General features: G+C 34.9%; 1 protein-coding gene and 1 long non-coding RNA gene across 4 annotated transcripts in view; both read right to left on the reverse strand.

The window, feature by feature from the left end:
- LOC120223210 overlaps window positions 1–13,043 on the reverse strand; it is a 104,563-nt gene that overhangs the window by 65,560 nt on the left and 25,960 nt on the right. For 2 of the 3 annotated variants that reach the window (XR_005526235.1, XR_005526232.1), the window contains one exon: window positions 11,599–11,733. The exons of the other annotated variant lie outside the window; for it this stretch is intronic. This is a non-coding gene — a long non-coding RNA (uncharacterized LOC120223210). Of the gene's footprint in view, window positions 1–11,598; window positions 11,734–13,043 lie in introns of those variants that run through there. 3 annotated transcript variants of the gene reach the window in all.
- Window positions 3,376–5,313, reverse strand: LOC120223208 (quinone oxidoreductase-like). Its single transcript, XM_039221241.1, has one exon. It carries the CDS (start codon window positions 5,279–5,281, stop codon window positions 4,292–4,294), a length of 990 nt encoding a protein of 329 aa, XP_039077172.1. The 5' UTR covers window positions 5,282–5,313; the 3' UTR covers window positions 3,376–4,291.

The following is a 13,043-nucleotide window of genomic DNA, read 5'->3' on the forward strand; positions in this document are numbered from 1 at the left end:
TGTGTCTCCCTTTCTCTCTGCCCCTCCCCAACTTTTGCTCTGTCTCTCAGTCTCCCAAAAATAAATAAACATAAAAAATTTTTTAAAAAATGGTGCCATGAACAACAAAAACAGTCTGTTTTACCCAGCGTGTCAGTTACACATTGCTGTGTAAGAAGCTGCTCCAGAACTCAGCAGCCTAAAGCAAGAATGATTTGTTATTTCTCACCAATCTTTGTTATGATTGGATGATTCCTGTGCTGTTTTCACCTGTGCTTCAGGGTGCTGCATATGGTTGATAAGTTGGTTGGGGTTGGTGTTCAGCTTTAACACTAGAATATCTTGGCTTCTCCCAGGTATCTTGTATTATCCAGAAGACTAGACCAGGCTGGAATTCCAGAAATGTCCACATTACAAGAGATTACAAGGTCTCAGAAGTTGCCCAGCATCATTTCTGTCACTTTCCATTGTTCAAAAAACAAGAGCCAAGACCAGATTCAAAGGGGTAGATAAAGAGAGGCCACTTCTGAATGGAAAGAGTAGCAACGGCACATTTGTACTACGGCTTTCTAACCAAGCCATAATTGCAGTAACCATGTTCGTTCTACAGCATGAATACAAATGCATTAATAAACCTCTGTGTATTTCAAACTGGATTTTTATGAGGTAAATTTTTCAATACACACTATGCAATCTCTCCTCAATTTCTCTCAATTTGAGATGTTTACAAGACTTAGACATAGCTATTTGTGTTCTCTTTCCTTTTTTACTTCTTTGGAGGCCCCACCCATATTTATTTTCCTTGGAAATCAATAAAGATAACTTGTAAATACATATAATGTAGCTTAATGTCAATGCATCCTACTCTACTTTTCTTCAAGCAGATTTACCTTCACAGAATTCCTAATTCTCTAACAGTGCTACTTTTCTTTTTTCAGGTTCCTTTTTGATCAGTAATTCAAAATACTGGTTTTAAATGTTATCAGCAAATAAACACTCTTTTCCAAGCAAAATCTTACATAGCATCTCAATAAGTAAAAATATAAACATGGCCATTAGTTAGTATAAATTTGTATTTAAGATAACATCTATAACATTTATTTATCATTTCAATCAATGACAAAATTGAAAATGTTTAGATTTTTGGGGCACCTAGGTGGCTCAGTCGGTTAAGCATCTGACTTCAGCTCAGGTCATGATCTCATGGTTCGTGGGTTCAAGCCCCACATCGGGCTCTGTGCTCAGGAATAGCTCAGAAACTGGAGCCTGTTTCAGATTCTGTATCTCCCACTCTCTCTGACCCTCCCCTGCTCACGCTGTCTCTATCTCAAAAATAAATAAAACATTTTTAAAAAAAGGAAATGTTTAGATTTTTAAAGTTGAAAACAAAAATTCTGAAATTATGATTGCTATTATACATTAGTCTAACATGTAATGTTTTCCTTTTTCTTTTGATTGCATAATATAGATAAAATTCTGATTCTAACAGAAAAGCAGTTATAATTGCTACCTTAAAAATCTTAAGATATTATTTAGCTAACCTGAAATAAATGTTTACTAGAAAAATAGAAAAATAGACAAAGTGTGCTTCAAAGTTGAATCACTATCAATATTAAAACTGCTGGCACCCTTTATAATAAATTTGAAAGATAAGCAGTATCCCAAAGTTATTACAATACAATAATGTTGATAAGACACTAATTACAAGGCAGGGTTCTTAATCATTGATTGTTGATAATGATTAATCCCTGGCATAGATGATTCTAAGCCATCCCACTAATTTACCTAGATGCAATAATCATCAGAAGTTATAGAAAATAGTCCTTTCTTCTCTGTGTTGTGCTCACCCAGAGGGCATTGTCTGACAGATGCCTTTAATTGTATAGTCCTTTCAATTTCAACATGTGAAGCACACAAAGAGACACACAACAACTACCCTTCCTAATCTGTGGCAATCGCAACCAGTTCCCACTTACCCAGTATATCATTTTCTACACTTTTCACATATAAAAATTGGATAAATCAAGACATATCTTGAACACCTACTATGGTTAGGGGCAATGCAAACCCATCAATCTGGTTTCAAAATCCATAACAACTGGTTCCTTCATAACTCTCAAATTTCATCTTTTACCGTTTCAAATACACTACCTCCTACACAACTCATCTTACAGAAGAGGCCAATTTTCTCTCTATACCCTACTCTGATGTTGTTCCTACTTACAATGTTCTTATGGTCCCCTATCTGCCAAATATGTGTATTTTTGTATGAATGTATGCAGGTATTCTTCGATTTATCATATCTACTATGGACTCATTTAGTGTGAGGCTTGGAAAAGTTGTATCTTATATTGGAAACTAGAATTTCAAGTCAAAATTGCCCTTAAAATTACTTCTAAAATTTGTACTAATTTTATATAGATGTTATGAAATCATCTACTAATTCGGACACCTCTGTCATTTTCATTATTGATTGGTATTTCTTCTGGTTATGGGTCTCATTAATTGCTTCTGCATGTTTATTTTTCACGGCATACTGGACATTATAAATATTATATTACCACTTATTTATATGTTCTTGCTTTCCTTAATGAAGCATTTATTTTGTCTCATCTGACAATTTATTTATACATATCCTTTACCTTTCCAAGGCTTTTAAAATATATCTTTATTATTTGCAATAGAGAGCAGGCTTTGAGACCTAGAATTAGATCACCAGTAAAGCGTGATCTCTTTGCTACCTATCATATTAAACAAAGTCTCTCCACACTGGCTACCTGGAACTACAACATCTGCTCTGTGCCAGCTGCAGCAGTTGTTTAGCTCAAGGCTCCCTAATAGTTGCGTGTCTTTTGGGAGTCATTATGTATGCAGCCTCTCAGAGTGTCATTTGTACATGTTCCGATTAGTCTGTGGCCAAAGGTCCAAGGTGAGTTGTATACACATTTCTGAACCTCCTCTAGATAGATAGATATTTTTTAGATAGATATTTTTTTCTCTGATACCCTGCTCTGAAAATTCTAGCAATGTCATTAGTCTCAAGTTCTGATCTTTGTCTCCACAATTTGAAAAGACTACTTTTGGGGTTCTTCTCCCAGAACTACAGTCAGGAATATGCACTCAGGCAGAAAACTGAGGCAATCATGCAGCTCATTTCATTTATTATCATTCTTTCCATGACTTCCACCCCATAACACCTGTTAATTCCATATCTGAAAACAGCTGACACATTTTGTCCATTTTTGCATTATTTATGGTAGCACAACAGGTCTAATAGCAGTTATTTTGTAACGACACAAAGTAGAATTATAAAACTGTATTCTATTACATAGTTGCTGGTAACACAGGAGGGTGAAATGTCTTTTTTTTTTTTTTTTTTTTTGCATATAACATTGATGACATTTATTTAGTTTAGATAAAGACTTCCAACACAGAACACTGTTAGGAATTAACATTAGGAACAATGTAAAAGAGATGTGATGTAAGGCAAGTATTATATAAAGATGAGATAAACAGTTTATTTTTTTTCTACAGAATTTACTGCAAGTTACCATGTTGTGAAAACAAAAGCTGATCACTCTTAATATGTCAGATTTGTTTAGTAATTTAAAGAAAAATATATGACTCCCATCACACAGATAATTCTACATCTACTTTGCAAATCAAATCATCAAGAAATATCTATCTGGAAAGACTATGGACCTACTGTCACATTATAACAAAAATAAGGCTGCTATCTTCACAGAATATATGGGTAATTAGTAATCAACCATTAACATAGTGAATGTTTTAATATTTGGAGAAACATTAGAAAACTAATTTTTTAGAAACAGATTTCTCTGGACATTGTTTACCATGCTGATGAGATTAGTTTGGAAAAGGGGTCTTGTTTAATCTAGGAAATCTTCATAGTCTAATATAGCTCTGGGCTAAACAGATACTGAAGAACCTTTACAAGCACAAGTAGGCTTGGAAATCATGCAGTCTTATTTTGAATTTGCTTGCTTTAGTCCAAGGTATGGAATTAATGATCAAGTACCGGGAATTTCTGTAATGTACCCAATGCCAAATGGCTACTAACATTCTACTTCCCACTATGAGGACTCCTTGATTAGAGGTCAGTGGGAGGCCTAAAGTATATTGTGAGCTATAAAATAAATTGTACTCCAATGCCCAGATTCCTAAAGATAAATCTTGTTTTTCAATATAAGAAACTCACTAAATCAAATGAATGCTAATTAGAGCGAAAGTAGTAGAAGTAAAACTGGGGCAGGAAACTTCTAGCTGCACAAGAAATACATGAAAGACTTAATTATTCTAAGAGAAGAATCATTTTCCCAGTAGCCCCGCTGCTATGGATGATATTTTCATGAGCTTGGGCCACCTTCTCCAATGAATACTGAGAACCTATTACAGGTTTCAGCCAACCAATTTCCATTCCAGCTTGAAGGGCTGCTGCATATTGCCTAAATTCCCCCTTAGTTGATGAGTAGAGAGAAACCCCAATTATACTAGATTCCATTGTCATGGTGTCCCGTGGGCTTATCTCAATAGGACCTCTGCTGCCCACAACTATTACTCGCCCTCCTTGTGATAGAAGTTTCAAATCATTATTAAGATTTACATTAGCTAACATTTCAATGATCACATCAATTCCTTTTTCACCAACGGATTTCTTAATTTTATCAAAATAATTACGTTCTCTGTGGTTAAACACTTTATGGGCTCCATTTTGCAAAACGATGTTTTGTCCTTCCTCAGTACCAGCTGTGCCCAGAACCTCTAAACCATAAGCTCTAGCAATCTGACATGCTGCCAGTCCAACTCCTCCACTAGCCCCATGTACCAGAACACTTTCTCCAGCTTTGACACGGGCGCTGTGGAGCAGAGCGCGATAAGCGGTAAAATATGGGATACCGATGGCAGCTCCTTGTTTAAAGTCCAGTTTTTCTGGCAGTGGGTAAACAGTGTGATCTGCTGCAAGAGCATACTCGGCATAGCCCCCAGAGATGGTGTTAGTAGTGAAAACTCTATCACCTTCCTTGAAAGATACATTGTCCCCAACAGCTTCTATTACCCCAGCCACATCTGAACCAGGAGTATAGGGTAAGTGTGGTTTTTTCCTGTAAGTACCAGAACGAATATATGTTTCCACTGGGTTTACACCACATGCATGGACCTTGATTAAAACCTGATGGTCTTTTGGAGTTGGTACTGCCACGTCTGACTGGAGTTTCAGCACTTCCGGTCCACCAAATTCAAAAACTCTAATTGCTTTCATCAATTTCAGTCTGGTTGCCATGGTGATCCGGTTTTAGAGCGGGGAAGCGAACTCTGTGAGGGCTCACTCAGATTCCACAAAAAAGGGGACCGAGGGTGAAATGTCTTTATATGTGATATGTATATATGTGGAGAAATTTTGAAATATTATCTAACAAAAACTTGCCAAAATTATGCTAACTTCTTTTGTAAACATTAAATTAGTATTTCTGGTATGTGGTTACAGGCATCAAAATATGCAAAAAAAAAGTGGTGATTTCATTCTTGAAAAATATTAATATGTTCTTGTCTTATTTATTGCAATCAGAATAAAAGTTTTATGAATCAGGAACTTGAAAAGCAAGTCAAGAGTATTCAGGATCAAGTCCTCAACTTATATGTGTAAGTCTTGTATACATCATAGGTCTAGCCAAGCAGAGGACTCAGTCAAGGAGGTCAGCTGGTAAGTCTACATGTAAATAATTTCAATTCAGATTTTATATAGGGCTACTAATTACTAACAAAATAATCACTGTGTAGTATTGGAACTCTCTGTGCTACACCATTCCACTTTTGGAAATGCATATATGCCTTTTTGTCTACAAATGTTCAAAAGAAAGTCAGTCTTGCAGGAAAATATGGCAAGTGGGAAATATGGGCTAGGAGCTCTTCCAAACCGGTGTAAGCAGAAGAGAGCATATGTATTCAAAAGGTTCATTTATCTCATGGAAGAGCAAAGTAGCATTTTATCATGAAAAGCCTGAGGTGATGACCACCAAGAAGATTTAAAAGGTGAATTCAACAAGAACCTCCACCTTATTGTTAACTTGCAGTCACTTGATAATATTTAAACTGACATTTAAAAAATATTTATGAATGTCTAATAAACACATAAAAAGATGCTCAATATCATTAGTCATTTGAGACATGTAAATTTAAACCGCAATGAGGGGGTCATTTAATACCCACTAGAATGGCTATAATAAAAAAGATATACTAATAAGTGTTGGCAATAATACAGAAAACTGGAACTTTTTTACATGCTAGTAGTAATGCAAAGTGGTGCAGTTACTTTGGAAACTTCTTAGCAGTTTCTTAAAAAGTTAAACATAAATTTATCATTTGATCCAGCAATTCCATTCCTAAGCACTTACCCAGAATAAATAAAAATCTATGTCCGTACAAGGATTTGCATATGAATGTTCACAGAAACATTATTCATAGTAGCCAAAATGTGACCACAATTCAAATGTCCATCAATTGATAAAAATGTCTATACAAAATGTGGTATATCCATGCAATGGAATACTGCTCTGTAATAAAAAAGAAGATGCTACTAATGGGGTTCTACAACATGGATGAACCTCAGAAACATGCTAAGCTAAAGAAGTCAGATGCAAGACCACATAGTGTGTGACTATGTATATGAATGGTCCAGAAGGAAAAAAAAATTAAGACAAGTATAGATTTAGTCTATAAATCTGAAAGTGGGAATGAGGATTTGCTGAAAATGGGCACAGGGATTCTTTCTGGGTTTACAGAAAGACTGTAAAACTCAATTTTGCTGATGGCCTTACAACTATTTAAATTTACTAAAAATCATCAAATTGTACACTTAAAATGGGTACAATTTATGATTTGTAATATACAACTAAATAAAGCTGTTTAAAAATTGTGAATAATCTGAAATCTAAAAAAAACCTTACTGTAACAAATTAGAAGTGTATTAAGCACTTACTCAGATGCTTAGAGCAGAATTTTTTAAAAAAAATTTTAACATATATTTATTTTTGAGACAGAGACAGAGAGAGCACAAGCTGGGGAGGGGCAGAGAGAGAGACAGACACAGAATCTAAAACAGGCTCCAGGCTCTGAGCTGTCAGCACAGAGTCCGATGCGGGGCTTGAACCCATGGACCACAAGATCATGACCTGAGCTGAAGTCGGACGCTTAACCAACTAAGCCACCCAGGCCCCTCGAGCAGAATTTTTTAAGACTAACATTTTAATACCTGGGATTTTCCCTGATCTTCTGACATCTGGGGAAAAGAAATAATCTGAAAACTTCTCTGAACAATGGGTGAGAAGAGGGAACATTTTATTCTAGCAAGCCAAGAAAGAATCACTTTTTAAAATAGAATATTTGTTCTAAATCTTTCATAAACAAGCTTTAAGGCAACTATGCACAATAGCAACACTAATGGCAAAACGTAAAAGTAATCACTGGATTTCTATATTAATATGAAGATTTGATACATATCATACATATTTATACAACATATCTTGAAAGAATAAAGTAAGATTGTGTACGCTTTGTTAATTTCTCATTAAAATATTATTGATTACTCAAAAATGGAATGAAAGAAAAAGGCCAATACCTTTCAGGCACTCCTAGATTTACATATGAATTCTTCAAGTTTCTCATGTATGAATGATATCTAGAAAAGACTCTTACACTCATAGGAGGGTTTGTTATTTTTACTTACGATAGTTGCTTTTCCTCTCCCAAATTCCATGCTATATTCCAAATTCCATCCTTCACTAACTATATTCTAAAACCCACTTGCCATGTAATGAGACTGGCAGTGTAGAGGAAATAGGAAAGGAAATACAAGAAAGAGATTCAGGAAAGAGACTATCTCTCCATGTGCTGTCCATGCCTGCTACTTCCTCAAGTAATGGTATCATCCTTACTTCAAAATTATTATAGGATTTCCTCAACCTAGGTATATATCTTCTTCAATGCAGAAACTTTTAAAAGTTAAAATTAATTTGGTTTTATACTAGAAGAGTTCTAATTAAACCTTGAAATCTTTAAAGCAAATCTCTGAATCTCTAAGAAAATATATAGTTCGTAAGAGCATTATTCATTCTTCCTTAGTACAAAATGCACATATTCTTTGCAGTGTCCTTCAGCATACATTGCTTATAATCAATTGTCTAAATGTACCAGTATTCTCTACTAATTCTCACAGGAAAGAAATAGCATTCTATGACTTATGACTAGGAGGATTTCATGTTCCATGGGTTAATTTTCCTGAAGTATACTAATTTTTCTAGTATCTCCAAAATGCCATTGCCTATTTTGGTTATCACAGAGCTGTGACAATCATGGTCTTGTGTACAGATCTTTATACATTAGTATCAAAGACACAGCACCAGACTCATTGTGCCATATAAAATTTCCTTCAGAAGGAAAAATTGGAATTAAGGGAGAAATTGAACAGAGTAGCATATGAGAAGTCATTGTTAGATGTTTATTTAGTTGCTCATACAATACCACATTTAAAAAAAATTACAGTGGTTAATAGGGATCAATAAATTGCAATCAGCAAGAAATAACAGCAGATGAGACAAAAATGAAATACATTTAAATACAAAAAAAAAACACAAAATAAAGATGGAAACTGGTACAAAAAACTAGTATCTGTTAGTAAGAGTATACAAAGGTTGGAAAATATCAGTAAGGAGCATCATGCTTTGGATAAAGAGGCATTATCTAGCCTCTAGAAATTAAATCTCAACTTTATTTACCATACCAAGCAGAGTTCTTACAGGTTTGTGTGCGATTTTCTTAACTTGGGATAAGAGAAACAAATGTCAGCGGTTCATGAACTGAAAGTACTGTGATAAGTACATAAAAGTAATAACTTTGTACCAGTCAGTAACTGCTGACCACAAAAATGTTTTAGCTTTGGGTGTTACTGAACTTTATCTCACTAAGCAAGATAAAATAGTTGAGTCAACAAGAATTACTCCCTGTCTCTATAAAGCAGATTTTATAAGTAAATAATGCAAAAATAAGCCTGCCTGCTTCTAAAGTAAGTCTGTGGGGAGAAGGAAAAATATGCAGCAGACCCCTGCACTAGATGACAGAAAAGGAAAGATAACACAAGAAAATGATGAAGCTTGGGGTAAAATTTGAACCCTCGGCAGTAAGCACTGTGTTTGAAGGATGAGATAAAATTCAAAAACATCTGGTTTCTCCCTTCAACTACATTAGGAGACCCAGATATCGTGAATCAATGGTTAAAGGTTCACAACCATCACACCTATTCCAAAAATATCTGTCTAAATGGAAGATGCCTGGATCAAGAACTGGGATCACTGGGATGGAGGATTGATCAAGTTCTGGGAACAAGAACTTGGGATCACTGGGATGGAGGATTGATCAATCCAAATAAATAGCCCTCTCTTTTAACGGGCTTGATGTGAAGTCTTCATTCTATTAGCCTATGTCAGGATATTAGGGAGAATTTGACACATTGATACATTTCCCTCCAGCCCCCTTGTTCCTTAAGTCAACTGTTCTCAAAACATGATTTGTGAAACCAAAAACAGCTATAAAGACCTTTCAGAGGACAACGAGGTCAAAACTATTTCATAATACTAAGACATAATTTGCCTTTTTCACTTGGTTGATATGTACACTGATAGTGCAAAATCAGTGATGGTAAAACTGCTGACACCTTAACATGAATTAGGATAGTAGCACTAAATTATATCAGTAGTGTAGGAGTCATTGTATTCTCTATCATCATGTACTCATAATTCTGTAAAAAAGAAAAACACTGAATTTTACCTAACAGTGTTCTTGATGAAGTAGTAAAATTAGTTTAATTAAGCTCAACCTCTGCATAAATTTCTCTTTAATAGTGAATATGACAAAAGGAGAGATAGAGATAAAACATTTCTGCTACATTCTGAAGTATGTGGCTGTGTCCAGTAAAAGCCCTTGTGCAACTGCTTCTGAAGCAGCAACTAGCTGCTTTTTTAGTGGAGCACCATTTTTACCTGAAAACACAAGTGGCATACTATAATTATTCAGACACGTTCTGACAGACTTTCCCCCCCCCAAATAAGTGAAGTGAACCTATCATTTCAAATAAAACAACTGACAATATTTGTTGCAATGATACGTTTTAAGCTTTCAAGGAAAAATTAGAATTTTGGAAAATATAGGTCTGGTATCATGAACTTGACAATTTCCCAATACTGAAATAATATTCTTATGAGAACACCAGTGATGCTAACAAATGTGATAATGAATTTGCCAATTTTTTAAAAGATATACATCACTCAGTTAACCGGTGTTTTCCAAATAGCAGTGCATCATGATGCTACAGAATTATGCATGAGTAAAGGGTAATTAAGATGCAAGACAGATCCATGTATTTTACATTTGTTGCTTTGAACTATTTGTTGCTGTAAATCAAAATTCTACATTATAATCAACTTTTAAGAAACCATCAATTGACAAGTTTTAGTGTAATTTAAAAAAACATACAATTATCTTAAAGATTATTACAATACTCTCCCTTCTCTAAGTGCTTATCTGTGTAAAACCAAAACTTCTTCATTATACCTCAATCAAATAGAACAAAACAGTTTGAATGCAGAGACAGATATGAGAAGTCAAACAGTAAAGTGATTTGCAAAAACTTTAAACAATGACATGTTTCTCAATTTTTTTCACTTTAGAAAAAACAATTTATATAAAATATGTTTTAAATAAAGTTAAAATGAAGCATTCAATAAATTTTATTTTTAAAAATTCTCAGTTTAAATTTCTTTTAATGTTTATTTAATTTTTGAGAGAGAGAGAAAGGCAGAGTGTGAGTGGGAGAGGAGCCGAGAGAGGGAGATACAGAAGCTGAAACAGGCTCCAGGCTCTGAGCTGTCAGCACAGAGCCAGATTCCGGGCTCAAACTCACAAGCCGTGACATCATGACCTGAGCCGAAGTCCGGTGCTTAACTGACTGAGCCACCCAGGTGCTCCCCCAAATTTCTGTTTTAATTTCTAATACAGTAAATATTGATATAGACAACTCATATAAGCAAAACTTTTTTGATTTCTAAATATTTATTAAAAGAGTTTAAAAGTTTCCTGTTTGAGGATAATTACTGTAATTAAATTTTAACCTTTTTATATTTTATTCTAATGTTTCTGTCATTTACCAACATGTCCCATCAATCCTGTCTTTGTGATTAAATAAACCTCTTTCACAAACCCCCCCAAACTAGAGCCCCAGGCTATGATACAGACACTTCTATAATAGACCTACAGGTGCTCAGACCTGAGATAATCTCCATTAGTAGATGTATCAGCAGCAGCAGCATTTTTTTTCAGTTTTTTCTTTTTGTTTTCTTTTTAGTTAATCTTTTTCTAGGCTCTATTCTAGTTAGTTAATTTCTCATTTCATTTAATCTTCACACTTCCTAGATTCTTGTATTACTTAATTCTAAATAAGTGAAAATAACAAGAGCTTGTTTGAATTTCAGGGAACACTTATTCTATATTTAACAAAAGACATGAGTTCAGGGTTGATTCAGCAGCTTAAGATATTATCCAGATCATTATTTTGCTATTTTGCTCACTGATATGACATTCTTCTTTTCTTCTGTTCCCAGTCTGCTGGTTCCCTTCTTCACACTTGCTTCTAATGGTTACAACATGACTGTTGCATCTCCATGTATCACATCCACGTAAGACAAGCTCCAAGATGCAAATAATTGGGAGGGAAAAGGGATTCTCTTAATATGGCATGTTCTCACTTATGAGGAAAATTATTTATAGAACTACCATTGGCTTGGCCAACTTCTCCTTTGATACTTTTGGTTATTTAACTTAATTCTAAATTAACTAGAAGAGATGGAGACTGGTCTATTTAAGCCCATACTAGCAATAGAAACATGCATCATCTTCTGAGGCTGGGCACATTGCCACTGAACAAATCCTAGATTCTCTTAGGTAGGATATATATATATCCTTTTTTGTATAATATCTTTTTTGTATAATACATTATTATAGATAAAGATAGGTAGGTAGATAGATTCAGGTTCTAATAGGATACATAAGGTTTCTGGATCAGAGAACAGATCATTATTACAAACAAAGCATCTCGGCAATAGGTCCCCAAACTCCAATCTCCACTGGGCAACATAGGAAGAGCCTAATGTTACCCTATGCTTGCAAAAGAATCGCACCACATAGTAGTAACCATGAATTCATGAGATTCTAAAGTTGTATAGAACAGTTGACACAGCTGTCCTTCCTTCCTTTAGAGACAGTGAGAGAGAGAGAGAGAGAGAGACACCCAGAGAGGAGCCTTTAAGCAGGAATGTAAATAAATCTTTTCCTGAGAAGGCAGAGAGAAGTCCCAGCCTCACAAAGCTGGAAAAGCAAATAGCCTCGGGGGGAGATACATCTAAGTATTTGGGACAATGCACCATCTCCAGCTTTCAAAGTATGTTTGCTAGTAATCATCCTTTTAACAAAGTTTTCCGGTGAGTTTTGTTCAGAAAACCCAGACCATACACAAATATGAAAAAACTTACGGAGAGCTGCTATCAACAATAGCACACTATCATTATGCCTGCTTTACAAAGGTAAACAGAGCTCAGTGATGCCAATGAACTTTCCAAAAGAAAACCCTGCTCAAACCTAGATATTTTTGATTCAAAAGCCCTTAAACCTTTTGGTAACATGTGGCAAGGGAAGGGGAAAAGGAATAAACAAATGGGTTCTGAAAGCTAGAATTCCAGAGTACCTGGAAATATAGGTCATCTTATTACTTGATATCTTTAGTTCTCTTTCACATTCTATTTGGAACAAAATTGTGAATTCCAACATAAAATACAAGTGAAAATCTATTCCTGATAGCAACCAACCAAACACAAGTGAATTTTGAAAAACATCTGTTTTAAAGCTGTGATTATTCATAGTTGGAAATCTTTGCGTTCTTAAATATGACTTGAGAGAATACTTTTGTTTATGAAGCAATACACTCCATTTAAAAGTTAAAA

The sequence above is a fragment of the Hyaena hyaena genome, unplaced genomic scaffold, assembly GCF_003009895.1.
Source record: "Hyaena hyaena isolate Hyena2069 unplaced genomic scaffold, ASM300989v1 scaffold_973, whole genome shotgun sequence".
Lineage (NCBI taxonomy): Eukaryota > Metazoa > Chordata > Mammalia > Carnivora > Hyaenidae > Hyaena > Hyaena hyaena.